Source organism: Ovis aries, chromosome 11 (genome assembly GCF_016772045.2).
Source record: "Ovis aries strain OAR_USU_Benz2616 breed Rambouillet chromosome 11, ARS-UI_Ramb_v3.0, whole genome shotgun sequence".
Lineage (NCBI taxonomy): Eukaryota > Metazoa > Chordata > Mammalia > Artiodactyla > Bovidae > Ovis > Ovis aries.
This window is the reverse complement of record NC_056064.1, coordinates 62,081,802-62,103,523: the sequence shown is the minus strand read 5'-3', so window position 1 is coordinate 62,103,523 and position 21,722 is coordinate 62,081,802. Positions and strand designations below refer to the sequence as shown.

General features: G+C 56.1%; 1 protein-coding gene across 3 annotated transcripts in view; it reads right to left on the bottom strand.

Moving 5' to 3' along the window:
• The window catches only part of PRKCA (protein kinase C alpha), a 288,858-nt gene that overhangs the window by 30,777 nt on the left and 236,359 nt on the right, over positions 1-21,722 (bottom strand). For all 3 annotated transcript variants that reach the window (XM_060395901.1, XM_060395902.1, XM_060395903.1), the window contains 5 exons: positions 11,533-11,670; positions 9,958-10,131; positions 7,986-8,077; positions 5,996-6,058; positions 4,835-4,973 (listed from right to left, as the gene is read on the bottom strand). In XM_060395901.1, coding sequence (XP_060251884.1) covers positions 4,835-4,973; positions 5,996-6,058; positions 7,986-8,077; positions 9,958-10,131; positions 11,533-11,670 — 606 coding nt within the window. The remainder of the gene's footprint in view (positions 1-4,834; positions 4,974-5,995; positions 6,059-7,985; positions 8,078-9,957; positions 10,132-11,532; positions 11,671-21,722) is intronic.

Genomic DNA, 21,722 nt, shown 5'->3' with positions numbered 1-21,722 from the left:
TCTGAGGGGGGGGGCTACACACCCCTGCCCCACCGGGCTGTGAGGTTCCGTGGGGTGCACCTTCCAGAGGCTTCTTCCCCACTGCAGCTGGGGGCCCACAGACGCTGCCTGGCTCTCTCCCAGGCCAGAGCCGACGGGGCTCGGGTCTAGTCGGCCGCCAGCAGGCCCTTGACTCTAACTGGATCTCCCAGGCCAGGATAGCTGAATTTCAGGTGGGGGATGAGGTCCAGATGAAGCCTCAGGGACTCTCAAGCTGACCTCGAAGGGTCCTTTCTATGGCAAAGCAGAGTCGTGTAACATCAGCTTCAGGAGCTAGCTTCTGATTTGGGCCCCTTCCGTGGGTGTCCACCTCGGCTGCCCATGTGTCAGTGACATTTTCTGCGTTTGCTCATCTTCACTGCTTAAGGAGATGTTCCAAAAACCATTTCAAGGGTTCTGAACAAACAGTCACAAACATTTAAGCCTCCGCTTTGCCTGTTAAGGAAAGTGCCACCTAAGATAATCACTTGGCCTGTGCCTGACAGGAAGGTTTACACAGAGGACAGGATTATTTTCACCTCTGAGCAATTCACAGACTTTGAACCTAGATGGTCTTTTCTATACCCTGCAATGATTCCTTGAGCGAAGTATTCCAATTCCTGGACACACAGAAAGAAAATGCTAGCAAAAGGCACAGCAACCTGCAGTCTTTCCTGACAGAGCTGCCCACAGAGCGCGGCTTATTCCTCAACGAGAGCCAAGTGGAAACCGGGTGCAGACCTGGTCCCATCTGCGTCACCTCTTCCACCGTAAAGGGGGAGCACTTCCCGGGGAAGGCCCACAGCAGGCCTGCAGGATGCTCTCTGGATGCGCAAACTGCGCGGGTTCGAGCAGCTTCCCGTGGTGGAGATGGCCGGAACCAGGGGCAGCAGCTGGACTCCGGCAGTTTGTAGTAATGTCACCTCAGACCATCATTTACCACCTCGGTCACCTCGTCTGAAATACGGGCCTGTGGTTCTGTTTGTCGGTGGGGTTTGTCACGAGGAGAAGAAAGGAGAAAAGGGCCCAGCACACAGGGGACACTGCAGAAATGGCCCTTCATCATCCCCTGCACAGTGGGAACAAGGAGAGGAATGGCTGACGGGACCTGAGGGAATCTGGGCCAGACATGTGATCCTGGGTGTAGCAAGGGGCCCCGAGCTGGTTTCCCACAAATCCCTGACAGCTTGTTCCCAGCATCCTTTTCTCCAATGGGTGTTCCCAGCCTCCATCTCTCTTAAATCATGTTCCCAGAGTCCCTCTCTGACACCTTGTTATGAGCATCCCTCCCACTGAAAGTATTCCCAGAATTCCCCTCTCTCATGAATGTTCCCAGCATCCCTCTCTCTGATGTCATGTTCCCAGAATTCCTCTTCTGATGTCACATTCCCACCATCCCTCTGATGTCACATTCCCAGAATTCCCCTCTCTGATGGATGTTCCCAGCATTCCTCTCTCTGATGTCACATTCCCAGAATTCCTCTTTCTTATGGATATTCACAGCATTCCTCTCTCCGATGGATGTTCCTAGCTTCTCTCTCTCTGATGGATACTCCCAGAATTCCTCTCTCAGAAGGATATTTCCAGCATCCCTCTCTCTGAGGGATGTTCCGAGCATCCCTCCCTCTGACAGCATGTTCTCAAGTTCTGAGCATGACATGGCCAGCACCATACAGATATGATCTCTTAAATGGCAATCAAGCTCAGTTCAAAGTGTATTTCCCAAGTCAACCTAGTCTAGGCTGTCCCAAGTAAGTGAGCAGGAAGACAGCAGGAGGCCTACAATCCAATGTGAGTTAAGTGAACAAAATCAATGCCAGGAGCAACAACTCTCCAGCTACAGACAACCTCATGAGGTGGAAATTATCACGCCCCTTCACAGGTGGAGACTAAAGCCTGGGGTGTTTAAGTAACTTGATCAAGTGGTACAAGCAGTGTTCCAAAATAATCACTGTGCTTCTAGAAAGTGCTTAGAGGAAAAAGCCAGTCTGAAAAGGTGACTGTAAGACTCTATCCTATAACATTCTTGAAATGACAAAATTTTGCAACAGAAGGCAGAAGAGTGGCTACCAGGGGTCAGGGGTGGGTGGTGCAGGAAGTGGGTAGGCGTGGTTATGGAAGGACCACGGGGGGCCTGCTGTGGTGGCCAGCTGATCTGTACCTGGATAGGGTGCTGGAGACGTCAACTGACATGTGGCCACGCTGCACAGCACTAAATAAACATACACACCAAAGAGTAGGAGCTTACAAAAGCTCAGCGTTACCACGATATGTTAGCAGCACCCTCAGGTGGAGGAAGGAGGTATCACTTAGGGAGAGGCGGGGGGGCTGAACCACACTCCCTTCCCTCAGAGATCATTACCCCCCCGAATCTGTAAACACGCTACTTCCACTTAGTAAAAGAAATTTTGCAGCTGTGGATAAGTTATAGATTCTGAGATGGGAAGATGACTCTGGAGTATTTGGGTGAAGCCCATGAAACCCCAACGGTCCTGATGAGAGGGAGGCTGGAGGCTGGGGCTGGAAGAGACAGAGGGAGATTCCGAGATGTGATGCTGTCAGCATAGATGGCGGAGGAGGAAACCACGAGCCGAGGACCAGCTCCAAAGGCCAGAAAAGGAGACAGTCACCCTGTCAGCAATTCCACAGTAACCCGATGAGACCAATTTTGACTTCTGACCTGCAGAGCTATAAGAGAAGAGATTTGTATTGCTGTAATCCACTAAGCTGGTAGTGATATAGCAGCTATATAAAATTAAGACAATGGGAGGAACCTTGGAAAAAAAGGCAACAAGCTTCAATTATTTGGGCAATTTCATCTATGTGGAATGCTCTCATCCCTGGTGAGATCAGATGGCTGAGGCATTACCGAACATGAGAATCTATTTGATCAGCAGAGACCTGGTCTTCACGGAGATGAAGCTCAAAGCCACCTTGATTCCTCAAACTGCTGCCGTTCCCTGCCATCAAGCTTTAGCAGCATCTGGTGGGTGGTACTTGGAGCTGGTGCAGCTCACAATAATAGCCTGTTTAATCCATGTCAGCCAGGAGAAGCCTCCAGAATAAATACTGCATCCAGAGGGCGTATTTTTTCTGTACCATCTCTTTATCCTTCATATTTGAAAAATATTTAAACTCACGATATACCTGGAGAAACTAAAGTGTGAGCTCTTTGCAGGTAAAGAGGTTAGGCAGATTAAGGATCACGAGAATAACTAGACATGTAATTCAGAATTTAAGTTTTTAAATAAATATTCTAAGCTTATGTTTCTACACTAGGAATATAACAAGTCAAAAAAAAAAAAAAAAGCCCTTCACAAAGGAATAAAACTTAGCTTCCATTTGGGAATAATGGCTGTTTAACAGAGGCTTCCAGGAACAAACACTGTACCAGGCACCTTTAGTTCTCAGAGCAACTCTGCAGGGAGCACAGTATTGTCCCTGACTCGCCACTGCAGAAACAGGCTCGGAGAGGTCAGGTAACTTGCTTGAGCTCCCACAGCCTACAAATAATAAAGTCTGGATTGGTGCTCACATTGGTTGGATCTCCAAGCTCATGTCTTGCTCTCACTACTGCCTCAAAGATAAACGCGTGAGGCAGCATGTTGAATAAATACCACAACGTCACCAACAGCTAACATGAGACCTCTACAAAGAGCTGAAGGTTGGCCTTAACTTGGAATTCATCAGCTTCTCCATACCGGAGCTCAGTGGGGAAGGGACCGTGCGTCCGCAGGGCAGAAAGTGGGCTACCCACCCAGTCACTGGCATGTAGGGAGCTTCCTAATATAGGAAGAAAACTGCTCCATGTGTTATGACAAAGCCAGAGCAGCACGGCCCCTGCCGTCAACACACGAGTCCTGCAGCCACTCCGCCAAACCTCGGGCATGCCCGTCCTGGGAGGCTCCAGCACCCACACCGCGCGCTGCTGAGGGCACCTGCTGCTGTTGTTTCGCTGCTCAACTGTGTCTGACTCTTTGCCACCCCATGGGCTGCAGCCCGCCAGGCTCCTCTGTCCGTGGGATTCCCCAGGCAAGGACACTGGACTAGGCTGCCATCCCCTTCTCCAGGGGATCTTCTGACCCAGGGAAGGAACCTGCATCTCCTGCATAGGCAGGCGGGTTCTTTAACACTGGGCCACCTTTGGAGAGCCAAGTACTACCTATGAAACAGCGTGGTGTCTGATGCGCCAATCACTCTGGTTTTCTGACACAGACAACAAACTGGTGGTCACCAAAAGGGAAAGGGGGGCAGGGACGAATTAGAAGCTCGGGATTAATGGCTACACACCATTGTATACAAAGCAGATAATCAACAAGGACCTGCTACAGAGCACAGGGAACCACATTCAGTGCCTCATGATAACCTATAGCGGAAAAGAACATGGATGTGTCCTCATGATAGCGAATCACTGTGCTGAACGCCTGAAACCAACAAGACGTTATAAAGCAACTACACTTCAGTAAAAAAACAAAACGTTAAATCTCTCTGGTTTTGCTAAAATCCCATCATTGCAACCACCCCTGAGCCCGTGTTTCCACCCGGAGCCTCTCCCAAGCAAGGTCCCTCCTTCCCCACCCCGCAGTGGTTCTTATGTTCCTTTGCCTGTGACTGGAAGAAATGCATTTTACCACACGCCCACCTCACACATACGTGTAACAAACAAAAGTGCCGTGAAGCAAGACGTGTCCTTACTGTGTGCATGGAGCTCTCATGCTCTCTTTTTCTGTATTTGCTCCTCACACACTGACGGGTGATGCCGGATCCCATCCACACCCCACGAGTGGCTGCGTTTCATGGAGAGTGAGGGGCCTACCTCTGGGGCGATGTAGTCGGGGGTCCCACAGAAGGTCCTGGTTGTGACGCCGTCCATCATGTGCTCCTTGCACATCCCGAAGTCCGCGATCTTGATGTGTCCTTCCGAGTCCAGCATGACGTTGTCTAACTTCAGGTCCCTGCAAGGAAGCAGGCACCATCAGCGTCCCTCAGCACGCAACCATTCGCTCGGCCTCCTTACTGCAGGCCTGGGAGAGCTGGGGCGCCCCTGCCACTTAGCGATCTTCCATCTCCAGAGCCCAGCGCAGTGCCCAGGGTACTTGTGTGTATGCCAAAGCGCCTCAGTCCTGTCCAAGCCTGTGTGACCCCACGGACTGTAGCCCACCAGGCTCCTCTGTCCATGGGCTTCTCCAGGCAGGAACACCCATGGGCTGCCATGCCGTCCTCCAGGGGATCTTCCCGACCCAGGGATCACACCCGTGTCTCCACGCCTCCTGCGTTGGCAGGCGGGTTCCTCACCACTAGCGCCACCTGTGAAGCCCACCTAGGGCACAGCAGATACTTAATAAACCAGACTGAGTGACGGCGCCAGTGATTCCCACCTTGATGGCAGGCGAATCACCGGAGACTCAGCTGAGCAGCTCCGAGGGCCCGAGCTCCCCGGCTGGTTAGTGTCCCACCCAGAGGGCTCAGGCTCCCCAGCGGGTGCAAACCGCAGGCTCAGAACCACTGCAGGTGCACTCGGCCCCCCATTCTGCGGTGTCCTGCCGGCCGACGTCCTGCCTTCACCGTAACCAGCAACGGCAGGAACCGGATCCGTCAGGCCCCCTCTCCCCGCCCGCCCCAGCTCCCCCCGCGCTCCTCTGCTGAGCATCACTAGCAGAAACTCAGCCTGCACGGTCCCCGACCCTCACGCCACATGAAAGGCAGAGGAGGGAGCCGGCAGGGGAGAAAAGCTCATTTTCTTGCAGAAGCAGAAATGAAATATGCCGTCTCTGAGATCCAGAAACCAGAAGCTGGTCCACATTTGCCTGGAGGCTGCAGAGAATGGTGGGTCCCAGCAGGTCTCCATGATGGGGTGGGGGGGATTGTCCTCTCCATGTTGACACCCCCTCTCCCCCCAGCAGAATCACACGCCCATGGAGTCCAGAGGGCCAGCAAAGCCTCCTCTGTGCTGCAGGCACAGGGCCTTGATGCTCACCGATAAATGATTCCTCTTTTATGAAGGAAGAACAGCCCGATGGAAATCTCTGCTGCATAGAACCTGCAACAGAAAACGTCTGTCAGGCGTCCGGCTTGTTCCCTCCGGCCTCCTGGATACTTTCTGCGCTCAAGATCAGGCAGCAAAATGGCACAGGAAGGGGGGACCCTGACCGCCAGAGGCTAGCACTGCCCTACAGGCAGCGCCAACCCTCTGCAGTTTTATGACCCCAGCTTCCCCAAGGGACGACACAGCTGATAAAATCAGCGGAGCAGGTTTATTACCTGTCTGAAAACAAGCCCTTCTTGTCTGGGGCAGGTGGACAGGTAATTTAGCGCTTAAAAGAAATTTTGAGCACAATCTTTTAAGAGTGGCTGTCTGCTAGGTGGTTCTGTCAGGCTATAGTAGATGGAAGCAAATTCCCATTTTCCCCGTAAGGACAGAATACGTTAGCGTTTGAAAACACCCGTCTGCCCTAGAAGACAAAGGTCAGTGTGAGCTGAACTCTGGGAATGGCTTACTTACTCCCACAGCCTCACCCCAGGCGCTGGGGGAGTGGGGCCCAGGCCACAGTTCATACCTGGTGCACCCTTTAAATAATTCAGCATAGGAAGGAGTCACAGCCGTCGCTTCAGAGTTGCTAATGGATCAATGTCTGAAACTCCAAAGAAACGCTGAAGGAGGTTTTAAAATCTGCTTGTGTTTAGTTCCTGAAGCCCGAGAAGCCACAAGACTCTGCCTGTGCAAACAGCACTCTCGTGAGGCTTCAGTAAGCACACGTGTTTACACGAGTGTGTCTACAGGAGCGGAGGAAGGGCCCCTGATGACAAGGGCCACACTCTCAACAGGGGGCCGTCTCTGAGTGCCGGTGGGAGGTGGGGAGGAGAGCAGGGGTCACGGGTGACTTTCCTGCGGCTTTCTCCTGTTTTTCTGTTTTGTTTTTTTTTTTTTTTTTAAATATGAAACGTTCCAGCAACACAGATACAATTGAAGGTACTAAGAGGGACGCGCATGGTTTCTGGATGGAGGGAAGCTGTTCTGCCCTTGGCTCCGACAGCCCTGAGTGGTTAGGCTCAGCTCTGCCATTGGCTTGTTTTAATGCTTTGTAACTAACAACATAAGAGACGGGATCAGGGGACAGCTTTCTGAAAACGGAAAGGAAAAATAAAAGCAGAAACCAGCAGCCCTGCCCTTGTTTTGAGCGAGCCCGCAAGAACGCCCTGCTCTGCCTCAGGTGGGTCTCCCCAGGCCGGCTCACCCCACGTGGGCCAGAGCGGCTCGGGTTTATTGTTTAGACTGAACCAACGCTGGAGCCGGATGGAGGTTTGCTCAGGTGATTAACTGGGGTTCCTGGCACAACAAATCTCCACTGGGGGTGAAAGGGCTTTGCCTCTCTGAGTTACCCGCGACTTCCTGGCCCTGGAATACGGGCTGATTCTCCAGGTGGTCAGGGCTCCGCCTCTAGATTCTCCGTCTTCCCTGGAGCCCGCGGCTCCCTGACGGCGCGGATTCCTGCCTCCCGGCCTCGAGGTGCGCACACCCCACTGAAACCTACCCGGAACTCCTCCTGGACGGCAGCCCGTCCCAAGCCTACGGGGGCGTCACCTCGGCCTCTCCAGGACACTGATGCCCCTGGGGCTCCAAGGCCGCTCCGCTCTTTCTGCAGGCTGTCCGCACCTGTGCTACACCAGGCCCCCACCCTCCCGTCTCCTCTGGCCGGGAGGCCCCGATGCTGTCAGGCCCCCGAGGCCCCCCAGGCTCTCTCGCTCCTAGCCAGGCCCTCGCTCTGCTGGGCGCAGCACCCAGAGCCCCTTCCGCTGCTCAGCTCCTGAGAGAGTGGCTCAGGGGTCGGGGCAGCTCCCAGGGACGGAGGAGAACGAAAGTCTCCGTCTCCGTGGGACGCGCGGGCGGACCCCGGGGAGGCAGCGGCGCTTCGCCCCAAGCTGGGCGGAGCCCCACTTCCAGAGCTGAGAGCACTCGAGCTACTCACACTGCTTGCGGCTCCTTGAACCTCCCGACCTGCTGGATGTGGTACATGAGGTCCCCGCCGTTGACGTACTCCATGACGAAGTAGAGCCGGTCCTGGGGGCCGAGGAGGGGGCGGTGAGCGGGCTCCCCGCGGCCGGCGGCCCCGCTCCAGCCCGCGCTCTGCTTTCCCGCTGGGGAAACGCGGGCCGCGCCGGCACGTCTGCCCGGCGGAGCCCGTCGCAGTTTTCTCCCCGCAAGAAAGAATTAGTAAAAAGCCCTGTGTGTGAGGACCTCAGGACATGCCCTGAAACCTCAGCGCTCAGTTGCCCTGCCCACCCCTCTGGTTACAGACGCTCCCAATGGTGGAAGCGGCCTCACACCTTCCTCCCTTCTCTCCTACACACAGAATTCGTTTCCAAGGTGGGGCTGGAGTGGAGAGCCCGCAGAGGCCAGTTCTTTAGCCAGTGGCTGGCAGTGCAGTGATGGCCGGCGATGCGTTTGCCCAGAGTGTCTGAGAGCAGACCTGGTGGGCCGGGGGGCTCGTACCCCGTAGAGCCCAGGGTCGTCCGCCGTGGGGTGGGGCTGCGTGTGCGGAGGCCGCCGGGTGTTCTGCATCCACGTTCGCCCAAATGCTGTTTCTGACTCTCTGTGTGCGCAGCACACAGCACGGAGCTCCGAGAGTCTGCGCCTCTGCGAGGACCTTACCCCGGGACAGATGGGAGGTGGAGGGGCTTTAGGAGGGAGCTAAGAGCGCAGCGCAAGGAGACGCTGGCCTCTCTCTTCCAGGGAGCACCACCATGCACAGAGGTCATTGGACACTGAAGCGGTGCACAGGAGGAAAACGACAGAGCTGGGGCCAACAGGCAGGAGAGGGCGCTGGGAGCCTCAACCCCTCGCCTTCCTGTCATGAACCTTCCTTTCAACCTTATTTCTCTGCTTTGCAGCTTTCCAGAGCTTAAGCAGTGGAACCGGGGTGACAGGATCCCGGCTGGGGCTCGTCCCTCTCCTTTGCGTGTTGCTAGATTCTCTTCCGGACGCTGCTGGGAGCTGCTGGGAGACGGACCTTCACTCGGCTGCCCGCGCCCGGCCGCCCCCTGGTGGCCGGGACTGGCTCTGCGGCCCCGCCATCCACTCCGGGCCGCAGGCTGCGGCCCTGCGGGTCACCGAGCCACAGGTTCAGGACGACAGCCGCTGAGGCGTGGAGAGCTTGCCTTTGGCAACGCCTCACTACGGTGCGGCGTACAGTATACACACATACAAATATAAATATCCGAGGGTTTGTATTTCTTGGAGGTTACCTGCCAGCACCATGCCCCAGACTTGGCTGATTAGTGGAAATTATTTTGTCCTCTTTAGTTAACCTGTGTGACAGGGCTCTGCAAACGTTTTCTGCAAAGGGCCAGACAGGAAATGTTTCAGGCTTTGTGTGTGTCTTGCAACTACTCAGCTGTGCCTTTGCAGTCAAAAGCCCCTGATGCCAGGTTAGTGAAGCGGCAGGCTATGTCCTGAGAAAACCACTTATGGATCTTGAAATCATCTACTTTTCTTGTGTTACAAAATAATATTCTTTTTATAAAGCCTCTCTTAGAGCTCAGGGACCATCCACACAAAACAGGCCAGACTGCCACCCCTGAGTGAGCATTACCCAAGAACATCCTCTTCCAGGACATGGGTCTCCTGACGCTCTGATGGCAATTCGGTAGCTGTACCAGGATTTAATGAGCCAGGACTGTGAGTTACCGTTTTGTATCTCTAAGCCTTAACACATTGCCTGGTGCGCGTTAGAAAAGCCTTTGATAGAAGCACTCACAGAATCAAATGGAGTTAATGCCAAGTCTATGAGTAGGGGATGCCCTGAAGTCCCCAGGGGCACCCAGTCTGCTTGGGAGAGGAGGGCGTGGGCTACCGTCTTCTCCCGGGAGGGGGCTGGGGTGTGGCGTGAGCACCCTGTGGCGGGGGCGGGGGGGGGGGGGGGGGCGGGGGCGGGCCCTCACCGCCGTCTGGAAGCTGGAGTGCAGCTGCGTCAGGAACGGCGGCTTGTCCAGCAGGGCCAGCACCCGCTTCTCCACCATGGTGCACTCCACGTCGTCGTCCTGGATGACCACGTCCTTCTTCAGGATCTTGATGGCGTACAGCTCCTCGGTCCCCTTCCGGTCGGCCAGCATCACCTGCAGGCAGATGGAGGGCAACCTGAACATCCGGGCACACGGCACGGGGGGTGCCGGAACTGTGTGTACAGACCCGTCAATTATTTTTAAAGAGTTTATGTGGCTCATTTTTAAAGTCTTTATTGAATCTGTTACAATGTTGCTTCTATTTTCTGCTTTTGGTTTTTTGGCAAAGAGGCATGTGGGATCTTAGTTCCCCGACCAGGGGTTGAACCTGCAGCCCCTGTGCTGGAAGGTGAAGTCTCAACCCCTGGAGCACCAGGCCAGGCCCAACAGGCTCGCTGACAAAAAGGAAGCTGCCTTCAGGCGCCAGTTCCCAAACGCTGCAGTGTGTGTGTGCACGCGCGCGTGTGTGGTGTGTCTGTGTGTGCGCGTGCGTGTGTGCATATGTGTGGTGTGTCTGTGTGCACGTGCATGTGTGTGTACGTGCGTGCGTGCGTGTGTGGTGTCTGTGTGTGCATGCGTGTGTGCGTGTGTGCGCGCGCATGTGTGTACGTGCGTGTGCGCGCGTGCATGTGTGTACGTGCGTGTACGTGCGTGTGTGCGTGCATGTGGTGTGTCTGTGTGTGCGTGCGTGTGTGCGTGTGCGGTGTGTGTCTGTGTGCGCGTGCATGTGTGTCTGTGTGTGTGTGTTAGTCGTCGGTCGTGTCCAAATCTTTGCAACCCCATAGACTGCTGCACGTTAAATTCCTCCAGCATATACAGTTTGAGAAAGCTCTGGGAGATGGTGAAGGACAGGGAAGCCTGGCGTGCTGCAGTCCATGGGGTTTCAAAGAGTCGGACATGACTGAGCGACTGGACTGGACTGATAGCTTCTAGGCCACCAAGACATACATGCTGTGTGGGCCGTAGCCACACGAGGGCGCCATTGCGGCCGCTGAAATTGATGCTTGACATCCTCCTCCGCATCAGCAGGTACTTCGGGAGCACCGTCATCTCGGAGCACCCTCAGAGCAGACGCCTGACTGACCTTTACATGCTCCTCACAAGCCAGGAAGTCGGGACCCAAATCCCAAAGGAAGGAGGAGGGCTGAAGCCAGCCCCTGGCTCCGCCATGAGAGTTGGGCCCAGAAAGGCAGACGCAGCGTGGGCAGGGAGGACGCCCGGTCTGGTGTCTCTCAGCTCTTATGTTCATTTACTACAAGCCAACATTTAATTTTCAGCCGTGAAAATTATTCAGCCACCATTGTGGGGCGCCGACTCCATCCTGAACCCTGAAACGGTGGCACAGGGAGCCCTGTCTGGCTTTTTGGATAAGTCGCTTGTAAGGCGCTGAAGCGGGAGCCCCTGAGAATGTGGCGGGACACCTAGAGGGCTGCCCCAGAGTCCTCAGGGAGACTTGGACCGACCGGCCCCACGTCCTCCACGGAAGCCCCACCCGGCTCGGCCGCGGCCGCTCACCTTGCCAAAGCTGCCTTTGCCCAGCACCATGAGGAAGTTGAAGTCGGTTAGCTTCACCCTGTCCAGGTTGTTGGAAGGCTGCCTCCTGTCCTCGGAGGGACTGGTGACTTTGTTGCCGGCAGGGCCAAGCTTGGCTTTCTAAACAATAACACACACGTGAAAACAGTCAGCCATTTCCTCAGGGACAAAAGTGACAGGGGACTCTGACTAGGCTGGGTGCCGCTGCTGGGCAGGCGGCGGGAGGGGAGGCGGGTGAGGAAAGGAAGGGGGGCCACGCGGCGTCTCTTCCTGCCTTCAAGGGGCCCTCAGCCCAAGGGCGACGTCCACAGATGAAGCAGAAGCTGCCCTCACCCATCACGAGAAACTCTTTGTATCTTTAACTAACATCATAAAAGAAACAAACGATTAACTGTGTGCTGATTCCTTATGTGTAGATTTTCCAATCTAAGATTTGCAGAAAGGAAACTTGCGCCTGCAGCAAGAGGGAGAGTGTGTTCCCGGGAGGAAAACGCCTTCACCACAGGCTGTGGGGTGACTCACTGCTGTGAAAAGGCACAGGAAGAACAGAGGTTTCTTTTTCAGGTAAAGAGCTGGACTCCTGAAAAATGGTGACCTGTAAGAGCACCTGGTTTCCCACGGAGCCCGCGGTGCTCTCCGCACCTGACAGATCCTGGCTTGTGACCTGTGAGTTCCCCAGAGGGGCTTTACCCACTGGTCCCTTGGTTAACACCCCTCAAGTTAACTCGGCTCCCACGGAGATGGCAGGAGGTGAAGAAGCTTTCGGGAGATTTTGGGCATGACCAGACCACCGGGACGTCGGTGCTGTGCTCTTCAGGGGAATGTGGGATCTGATGTGTTTCCTTTAGTGGCCGAGAAGGCTCTCAAGGAACCGTCCACGCCCCGCCACTCGGCGGGCTGCTCGCGCCTGGCTCTGCGGGGCGGCTGTGCCTTTGCAGGACGAGCCTCCACCCCTGTCCCTGCAGACCCAGCCCGAGTGCCGCACTTGGCGTGAGGTCTGCGCTAGCGTTTTGGTTAAAGGAAGCATGAAGTAAAGCCTGACCACGCTCATCACATGCCGGGCTGTGAGGTGGCCCTTTTCTCTGATCAAAACAACCTTTTATAGGGATCGTGGGCTTCTCAGGCGGCGTGATCAGTAAAAGAACCTGCCTGCTGATGCAGGAGACGTGAGCTCCCCAGGTGGCGCTAGGGGTAAAGAATCCGCCTACCGATAGAGGAGACACAAGACACGTGGGTTGGATCCCTGGGTCAGGAAGATCCCCTGGAGGAGGAAATGGCAGCCCACTCCAGTGTTCTCGCCTGGGCAGGGGAGCCTGGTGGGCTGCAGTCCATGGGGTTAAAAGACTCGGACACAGCTGAGCAACTGAACAACAAACATTTATCACAGATGTCTGCCACGCGGAGGGAGAGGACCTCGCCGGCAGAAGGGTCTTCCTAGTGCTGAGAGTCGAAGGCAGGCAGGCCGACGCCGGCTGGGGCAGACGAGTAACCGGACGTCCACGCGACGATCCTGCTTCTGTGATAAAAACGTGCTGTGTCTGCTCTGCGCATCTGGTCAGCCCTGAAACGCAAGGCTGACGGCGTCTGGTGCTGCTCCGTCGACCAGGGACCGGGGGGCAGAAAGAGCTAGGCCGTGCAGAACCCAGGGCCCGATCAGCAGTCTACTCCTAGGCGACACATTCACCAGCTCCCGGAGCAACGCTATGAGAACTCAGCTGGTTTCGTATCACTTGTGCGTGATGCCGCTTCTCAGGCGGAGACGGTGGTGAGGAATCCCACCTGCAGTGCTGGAGATGTGAGAGACCCGGGTTCGATCCGGGCGTCGGGAAGGGCCCCGGAGGAGGAAATGGCAGCCCCCTCCAGTGTTCTTGCCTGGAGAATCCCAGGGACAGAGGAGCCTGGCAGGCTACAGTCCCTGGGGTCACAAAGAGTCAGAGACGGCGGAAGTGACTTAGCACGCATAGGGAGCATGAGAGCTTTGTGAATGAACAGGTGAGCTTGTGTGCCTGTGCGCCAGTAAAGCTTTACTTGCAAAAACAGCAGCCAGAATCTGGCCTGGGGCTCTTGTCTGCCTCCTTTCGCCCCACATAACGCAGGTTCTGAAATCACTCATTTGCAGCTGGATTTAAACACAGCCTCCCTCTGTCCTCGCCAAGCTGGTAGAATGGTGACAGTGAAGCGCCTCAGATGCCCCTGAATTAAGTCCCTACCGAGCCTCTTTCAAGACCAGCACAGGAAAAAGCTGTTCGGCAGCCAAACGGTGTGGTGAGTGAAGAACTTATTCGGGAGAGCAAAAATTTATGGGAAACCACACGAGGTCATCTTCTTGATGAGAAATGTTTTTATGGACACATTCACACCGGCTGTCGCTGCTGCTGAATTCGCCAGCCACTGGCAGGCGTCCGTTGTCATGGCAACTCAGCCACTCTCTCGGGAGACACGCGGACCCATGATGCATTAGCGCTCGGGCCGTTGTGGGAAATACGGAGCCCCTGGTTCTTCTGGACCCAAACGTCCCTGCCTCAGTACTGGCTGTGATGCTTTCCTGCAGGCAACCTGCTTTCCCCCATCTCCCAGATCCACGCGCCGACGCCGACACCCGCCGCAGGCCGGCTCAGTCCAGCAGTAAGAGTGCGCTGGTCCCACCACTCCAGAGGTCCCGGAACAACCACTGGGTCTGTCCTGCCCAGTGGCCGAGAGTCCAGACTCCCATACGCAAGCTTCTGGGACCAGAAACTTCACCCTGTCCAAGGTTTCCCTTCTGGAGAGAGCCCGTCTTTCTCTCACCAGGGAGCTGAGGGCACACGTCTGCCTGATGCCGGCCTAATGGGAGCTCAAGGCCATGGCATGTCACTGGAGAGGACCCGGGGCACTTGGTAATTTTTTGAAACCTGTATCCTTTTCTAGAGGCTCAGTGGTAAAGAATCCGCCTGCCAATGCAGGAGACGCAGGTCGATCCCGGTGTCGGGAAGATCCCCTGGAGGAGGGCATGGCCACCCTCTCCAGTGTCCTTGCCTGGAGAATCCCAAGGACAGAGGAGCCTGGCGGGCTGCAGTCCATGGGGTCACAGAGAGTCCGACACGACTCAGTGGCTAAACAACAAAGAGCAAAGCCTTTTCCTGCTCAAATGCTCCTCGTTGGGATGGCCAAGGGGGGGGCTTAAGTCAGAGCCGGCAGGGTCAGAGCCAGACAAGCTCAGTGTCAGCCAAGGAAACGAGTTTCCCGAGCGCTGGCAATATTGCCTAGAAGCGGGGAGCTTTCTGTCCTAGGAAAGCAGAGTAGGTATGAAGTGAGCTGGGCTCCTGCCAGAGGAGACTGCGGGAACCGCTGGACCACGGGCATCTCCCCCAGGACCAAGACGAGTCCCCACAGTCAAAGCGGGAAGCCCGTCTTCACGTCCAGCAGGAAGTGCAGAGGCGCAGTAGAGCCCGTGGCTCTCTTCTGGTGAGGCGTTTGGGGAAATCTTTTACTTGCAAATCTTTACTGCCCTCTTGTGGTACTTATTTTCTGGACCGATTGCAATTTTTCTTTTTTTTTTTTTAACGTTATTTTAAAAAACTTTTTGTTTTGCATTGGAGTGTAGGTGATGAACAATGTTGGGATAGTTTCGAGGGGACAGCAAAGGGACCCAGCCACACACACACGTGTATCCGTTCTGCCCCTCGCATCCAGGCTCGCTGCAAAACTGTTCTCCGTGCCGTACAGTAGGTCCTTGTTAGCTGTCCTTTTAAACGAAGCTTAGGGCAGGGGCGACAGAGGATGGGATGGTCGGATGACATCACCGACTCAATGGACAAGCTCCAGGGGACACTGAAGGACAGGGAAGCCTGACGTGCTGCCACTTATGGGGTTGCCAAGAGTCAGACACGACTGGGCGACTGAACAATCACAAAGCGCTTCCCAGGTGGCGCTAGTGGTAAAGAACCCACCCACCAACAGAGGAGACCTGAGAGGGCTGGATCCCTGGGTCGGGAGGATCCCCTGGAGGAGGAGGTGGCACCCACTCCAGGAGTCTTGCCTGCAGAATCCCATGACAGAGGAGCCTGGCGGGCTATGGTCCATGGAGTCGCGAGAGAGCTGGACACGACTGAGCGACTCGCACACACACATCCATCCACCCCAAACTCCCTAACTGTCCTTCCCCCGTCCTCCCCCAGCAACCAGAAGGTCCATCTCTAAGTCAGTGAGTCTTTACCTGCTTTGTAAATAAGCTCATTTACAGCATTTCTTCTTAGGTTCTGCATACAAGGGATGCCACATGCTGTTCCTTCTCTGTCTGACTTACTTCACTCAGTGTGACGATGGCTACCCGCGCTCTGCCTGGGTTCTCAGCCAAGTCTAGAAATACGCCCAGGTTCACTAGAATGGCCCACAGAAGGGAAGTTCCTGTAAATACTGCAAACTGGCAAAAACAAGATGCAAACACTACCTTCCCAGCTCTGCCTTCACAGGTGACTCGTCTCTCGTGTGAGAGCCTGGCCTCATGCCTGCCACCCTGGCACAGTGCAGACACCAGAGTGTGTCCTAAAATCACCAAGGGCATGATTTCAGGAGACAAGCCCCAACCACTGCTAGCTGTCTCTGTGTCCTGACTCTCCCCAGACCTCTGACTGGGTCCAGACTCTGCAAACCACGGATGCCAGGGAGGCTGGGAGGGCCGGGGGGCCAGGTGCAGCCCCCGAGACCCACTGCGTCTGGGAAATAATGGTACGATGAGTCACGTGAGGGCAGAATCCAGCGAAACGGCCACCCCCAGGGAAATCCAACGTGTGCTAAGTGATCACAGGGTGGGAGCTGCTGAAAAACAAGAACGAAAGCCCAAGCCACGGCTGGCAATAAAGCTCAGACCCCTGGGAAAGTTCCAGGCGCCTCTCACCCTCGTCAGCGGCTGCAGGACAGGTGGGTGGGTGAGGGTCATCCCCACCCTTCCTGCGCCCCGAGGAACCTGGGCAGAGGTTTGAAACCTGGCGGGCGTGGAGGGAAAGACAGAAAAAATATGATCCTTCCCCCAGAAGGCTGAATATGTTTGCTCAATTACTCAATTTAAATTTTTTCTAAAATGCCTCTAATCGACAGCAGCAAGCATTCTGAAAGCGGGGCTGACTGCAATTAAATTTAGCACAGAATTTCCATAATCGTTGATTTCACCCTATCTTCACGGAGCGTTTTCTAAACTGGACCAGTTTTCAAAAAGGAGGGATCTAATTATAGCTCAGCTGGGACACCTGCTTTCAAGCCCAGCTCAGCTGCGCTGTTCTGGGCAGTTTTCTGCACGCCCCCTGCTCCCCGCCTTGCCCCGTGGTAACAGGCTGACGGGACTTGGGGGAAATGTGGCTGGGAGGACCAGCTCCGGCAGGGCAGACCCCTCCCGGGCCTCAGTTTCTTCATCCCTCAAATGGACTCAAATGCCCACCGCCTCCTGTGCCGGGATCTCCCCCCCCCCTCCCGCCCCACCTCGTTTGCTCAGTAGCTGCTGCACGGCTGCAGCTCCGGAAGAAGAGCCCTCCTCAGGGGCTGCAGAGAGGAGTAGGGGGTCGCGGGGACCCCGGGGACAGCGGGGACCCAGCCGCCCACAGTGGGTGCGCTGACACCGAGGACCTAGCCATCGCCACACCCTTCAGGCTTCTGAAACCTCAAGGAATACTTTCCCTTCCCCATTTCCAGTCACCGGGTCACTAATCCCTTGAAGCCCCTTCGGGGGGCACACCTGTAGTGTCAGGGACGCCTTCTGGAGAAGAGAAGCTGAACTGCACCATTTGTTGGGTGTTTCTTCCGTGCGGCGTGTTTGAAAGACTGTTGGTTCTCGCTCAGTGCAGGGAGTGAGATCTTTCCTTGCGAATTTTGTTCCCAGGTGTCTGAGCATTCACATTTTCCACTCGCTTCAGATATGAATATGCTGTAACTATCTCAGGCTGAGATTAATTACTAATGAGAGCAATCCACTGAGAACACAGCTGGTCTGTGGCCCCTAACCAGCTCCTCCCAAAGGCAGCGGTGTTGTCAGAAATGACAATAGACCAGATTTTTAAAATAATTTACATGCAAGTCGCAAAGTCCCCTTGGACCCTTCGGGAACAGAATGGCTGATGAGGTTGCACAGTAAAGTGACTCGGGAAGAAATGCAGAAAAACCTGAAACAGGAGAGGTATGAAGCCAGGTGTTAAGATCAGAACTGGATGACTCCGCCTGCGACATAGTCACAGCGGTCTTCCGGGCCGGCGCACAGCGCGCCGGCTGCCTGCTGACAGAGGTGTGTGCCTCAGCCAGGGCGCCCTGGGTCTGGAGGTGTGATCAGAGACACACGCTAACAGGAGCCGAGGGAAACATGCCGTCAGCCTGAAGGCGCACTCCGCCCCGCCACGCGCTGCCTTCCAGACTGGCTCAGAGGCGAGGCCGCGGTCTCCCGGGCGGAAGCCCAAAGGCCCCTGATCGGAACCGGGAGGGCGGGCGCGCGCCGGGTCACGCGTGAGCGTGTCCTCGCTGGGCGCCGTGGCCGCTTGGACAGGACACAGCGCGCGTCCCTCAGAGCGGGGCCGCGGCGGGGCCTCGGGCGTGGGGGGCACAGGAACCCGGGGGACGGCTCCTGTGGACGGCGCGGCGGAAGGACAGGGCGGAGGACCCACCGCCTCTACGAGCGCACGCGGCACCCCGGGGGGCGGGAGCGGGAGCCGCGAGGTGAGCAGGAGGAGGGCCAGGCGCCCGGGGGCAGCACCGCGAGGGGTCACGGCCGCAGCCGGGGCGGGGGGACGGGGGGCACAGACGGGGCGGGGGTCACAGACGGGGGATCACAGACGGGGCGGGGGGACGGGGGGCACAGACGGGGCGGGGGTCACAGACGGGGGATCACAGACAGGGCGGGGGGACGGGGGGCACAGACGGGGGATCACAGACGGGGGATCACAGATGGGGGATCACAGACAGGGCGGGGGGACGGGGGGCACAGACGGGGTGGGGGTCACAGACGGGGGATCACAGACGGGGCGGGGGGACGGGGGGCACAGACGGGGTGGGGGTCACAGACGGGGGATCACAGACGGGGCCGGGGGGACGGGGGGCACAGACGGGGGATCACAGACGGGGGCGGGGGGACGGGGGGGCACAGACGGGGCGGGGGTCACAGACGGGGGATCACAGATGGGGGATCACAGACGGGGGCGGGGGGACGGGGGGGCACAGACGGGGCGGGGGTCACAGACGGGGGATCACAGACAGGGCAGGGGGACAGGGGGCACAGACGGGGCGGGGGGGCACAGACGGGGGGATCACAGACGGGGGCGGGGGGACGGGGGGCACAGACGGGGGATCACAGACAGGGCAGGGGGACAGGGGGGCACAGACGGGGCGGGGGGGCACAGACGGGGGATCACAGACGGGGGATCACAGATGGGGGATCACAGACGGGGGCGGGGGGACGGGGGGCACAGACGGGGGCGGGGGGACGGGGGGCACAGACGGGGGATCACAGACGGGGGGATCACAGACGGGGGATCACAGACGGGGCGGGGGTCACAGACGGGGCGGGGGTCACAGACGGGGGATCACAGACGGGGGATCACAGATGGGGGATCACAGACGGGGCGGGGGGACGGGGGGCACAGACGGGGCCGGGGGGACGGGGGGCACAGACGGGGCGGGGGGACGGGGGGCACAGACGGGGCGGGGGTCACAGACGGGGGATCACAGACGGGGCGGGGGGACGGGGGGCACAGACGGGGTGGGGGTCACAGACGGGGGATCACAGACGGGGCGGGGGGACGGGGGGCACAGACGGGGCGGGGGGATCGGGGAGGGGGTCACGGGCACAGACGGGGCCGGCTGGAGGGGGAGGGGTGTGTGTGGGGTACGGGGGCAGCGCTCAGGGCTCCCGGCTGCAGGCCTAGGGACCAGCCTTTACCCCGACGAACTGTGTCAAACCAGGGGCCAAGACCCTCTCCCTTCCTCCTCTGGCATCTGTGGCCCGACAGGGCTCTCGGCAACAGCTCCCTGACACTCAGACGCTTACGGCTCCCTCTGCCTTCCGCCAACCCACAGGGCGGGTGCTGGGCGGAGGAGCCCTGGTTAACTGTGTAGGAACAGCCAGTTGCTGTTTAGTTGCTAACTCGTGTCTGACTCTGTGTGACCCCATGGACTGTAGCCCGCCAGGCTCCTCTGCCCATGGGATTCTCCAGGCGAGAACACTGGAGGGGGTTGCCATTTCCTCCACCAGGGTATCTTCCTGACCCAGGGATCGAACTTGGGTCTCCTGCGTCCCCTGCATTGGCAGGCAGATTCTTTACCACTGAGCCGCCTGGAAAGCTCCAGGAGAAGCCCCAATAGCCAGTTACCAGTCACTTTATGCACAGATAGCTGCTATTCATAAAAGAAAGTGAAACCACACCCACTTACCACCAGAACTGCCTGTAACAAAATGTACTTCTTGATTCAGAAGGCTCCTCAGCATCTTGAGAGCCCAAGGTTACTGGCAAAAAACAAACCTGTTAAGCAGCTGATTAGCCTAGTTCTGGCTGACCGGATGCCAGCTAACCAGTACTTCCGTTCACCTTGAACTTCTCCCTAAATTAACCCATCATGATTGGATAACTTGACTTTTTCAAGTACTAGTGTGAGCATCTTAACAGAGAATTCTATGCAGGCAGCCATGGGATTAATTCTTCAAGTTCACACGGGGTGGTGGTGGGGGGCGGTCAGCTGCTGGGAGAAATTGTGAGGGGGCTGCTTCTCTGAGTGGGAAGCCCACAGCCTGCAAGGGTCACAACAGCCCTGTTGCTGAGCAGAGAGGACGGCAGAGACGAAAGGATGATGCTTTGTGCTCAGAAGGCTTTGCCCGCTAAGACAGGATACTGGGCAGCGTGTGAGCGTCACATCACTCCGACAGGTCTGGACCGACTGTCGTCTGTACATCTTATAATCACGGCCCTGTACATCTGCAATTACAGGTCTCCTTACAGTCATTCTCAAAACAGGCCATTTTATTCCAACCCCCCAAAGCTCTATTTTAGACTAGAGATCTTAATCCACATCCAGGTTGAAGAGAACAAGAGAAACAAAACTGTCCTTACTGAGATCCTGGTGTTGGAATAACCGTGGAGGAAACGTAAGCCTGTCTGTCTCCTGCACCTTCCTGATGGAGCGGCATGTCTCTGCTTGAGACCTTGAGGCACCGAGGTCTCCAGATTGGCTGAGATGCCTTGAGACGAACATGGCATGGCTTTAGAAGGGTCCTAACATCTGCTGGATCATTGAAAAAGCAAGAGAGTTCCAGAAAAACATCTATTTCCGCTTTATTGACTATGCCAAAGCCTTTGACTGTGTGGATCACGATAAACTGTGGAAAATTCTGAAAGAGATGGGCATATCAGACCACCTGACCTGCCTCTTGAGAAATCTGTATGCAGGTCAGGAAGCAACAGTTAGAACTGGACATGGAACAACAGACTGGTTCCAGATAGGAAAAGGAGTACGTCAAGGCTGTATATTGTCACTGTGCTTATTTAACTTATATGCAGAGTACATCATGAGAAATGCTGGGCTGGAAGAAGCACAAGCTGGAATCAAGATTGCCGGGAGAAATATCAATAACCTCAGATATGCAGATGACACCACCCTTATGGCAGAAAGTGAAGAGGAGCTAAAAAGCCTCTTCATGAAAGTAAAAGAGGAGAGTGAAAAGTTGGCTTTTCAGAAAACGAAGATCATGGCATCCAGTCCCATCACTTCATGGGAAATAGATGGGGAAACAGGGGAAACAGTGTCAGACTTTATTATTTGGGCTCCAAAATCACTGCAGATGGTGATTGCAGCCATAGAATTAAAAGACGCTTACTCCTTGGAAGGAAAGTTATGACCAACCTAGATAGCATATTCAAAAGCAGAGATGTTACTTTGCTAACAAACGTCCATCTAGTCAAAGCTATGGTTTTCCCAGTGGTCATGTATGGATATGAGAGTTGGACTATAAAAAATAGCTGAGCACCGAAGAACTGATGCTTTTGAACTGTGGTGTTGGATAAGACTCTTGAGAGTCCCTTGGACTGCAAGGAGATCCAACCAGTCCATCCTAAAAGAGATCAGTCCTGGGTGTTTATTGGAAGGACTGATGCTAAAGCAGAAACTCCAATACTTTGGCCACCTGATGTGAAGAGTTGACTCATTGGAAAAGACCCTGATGCTGG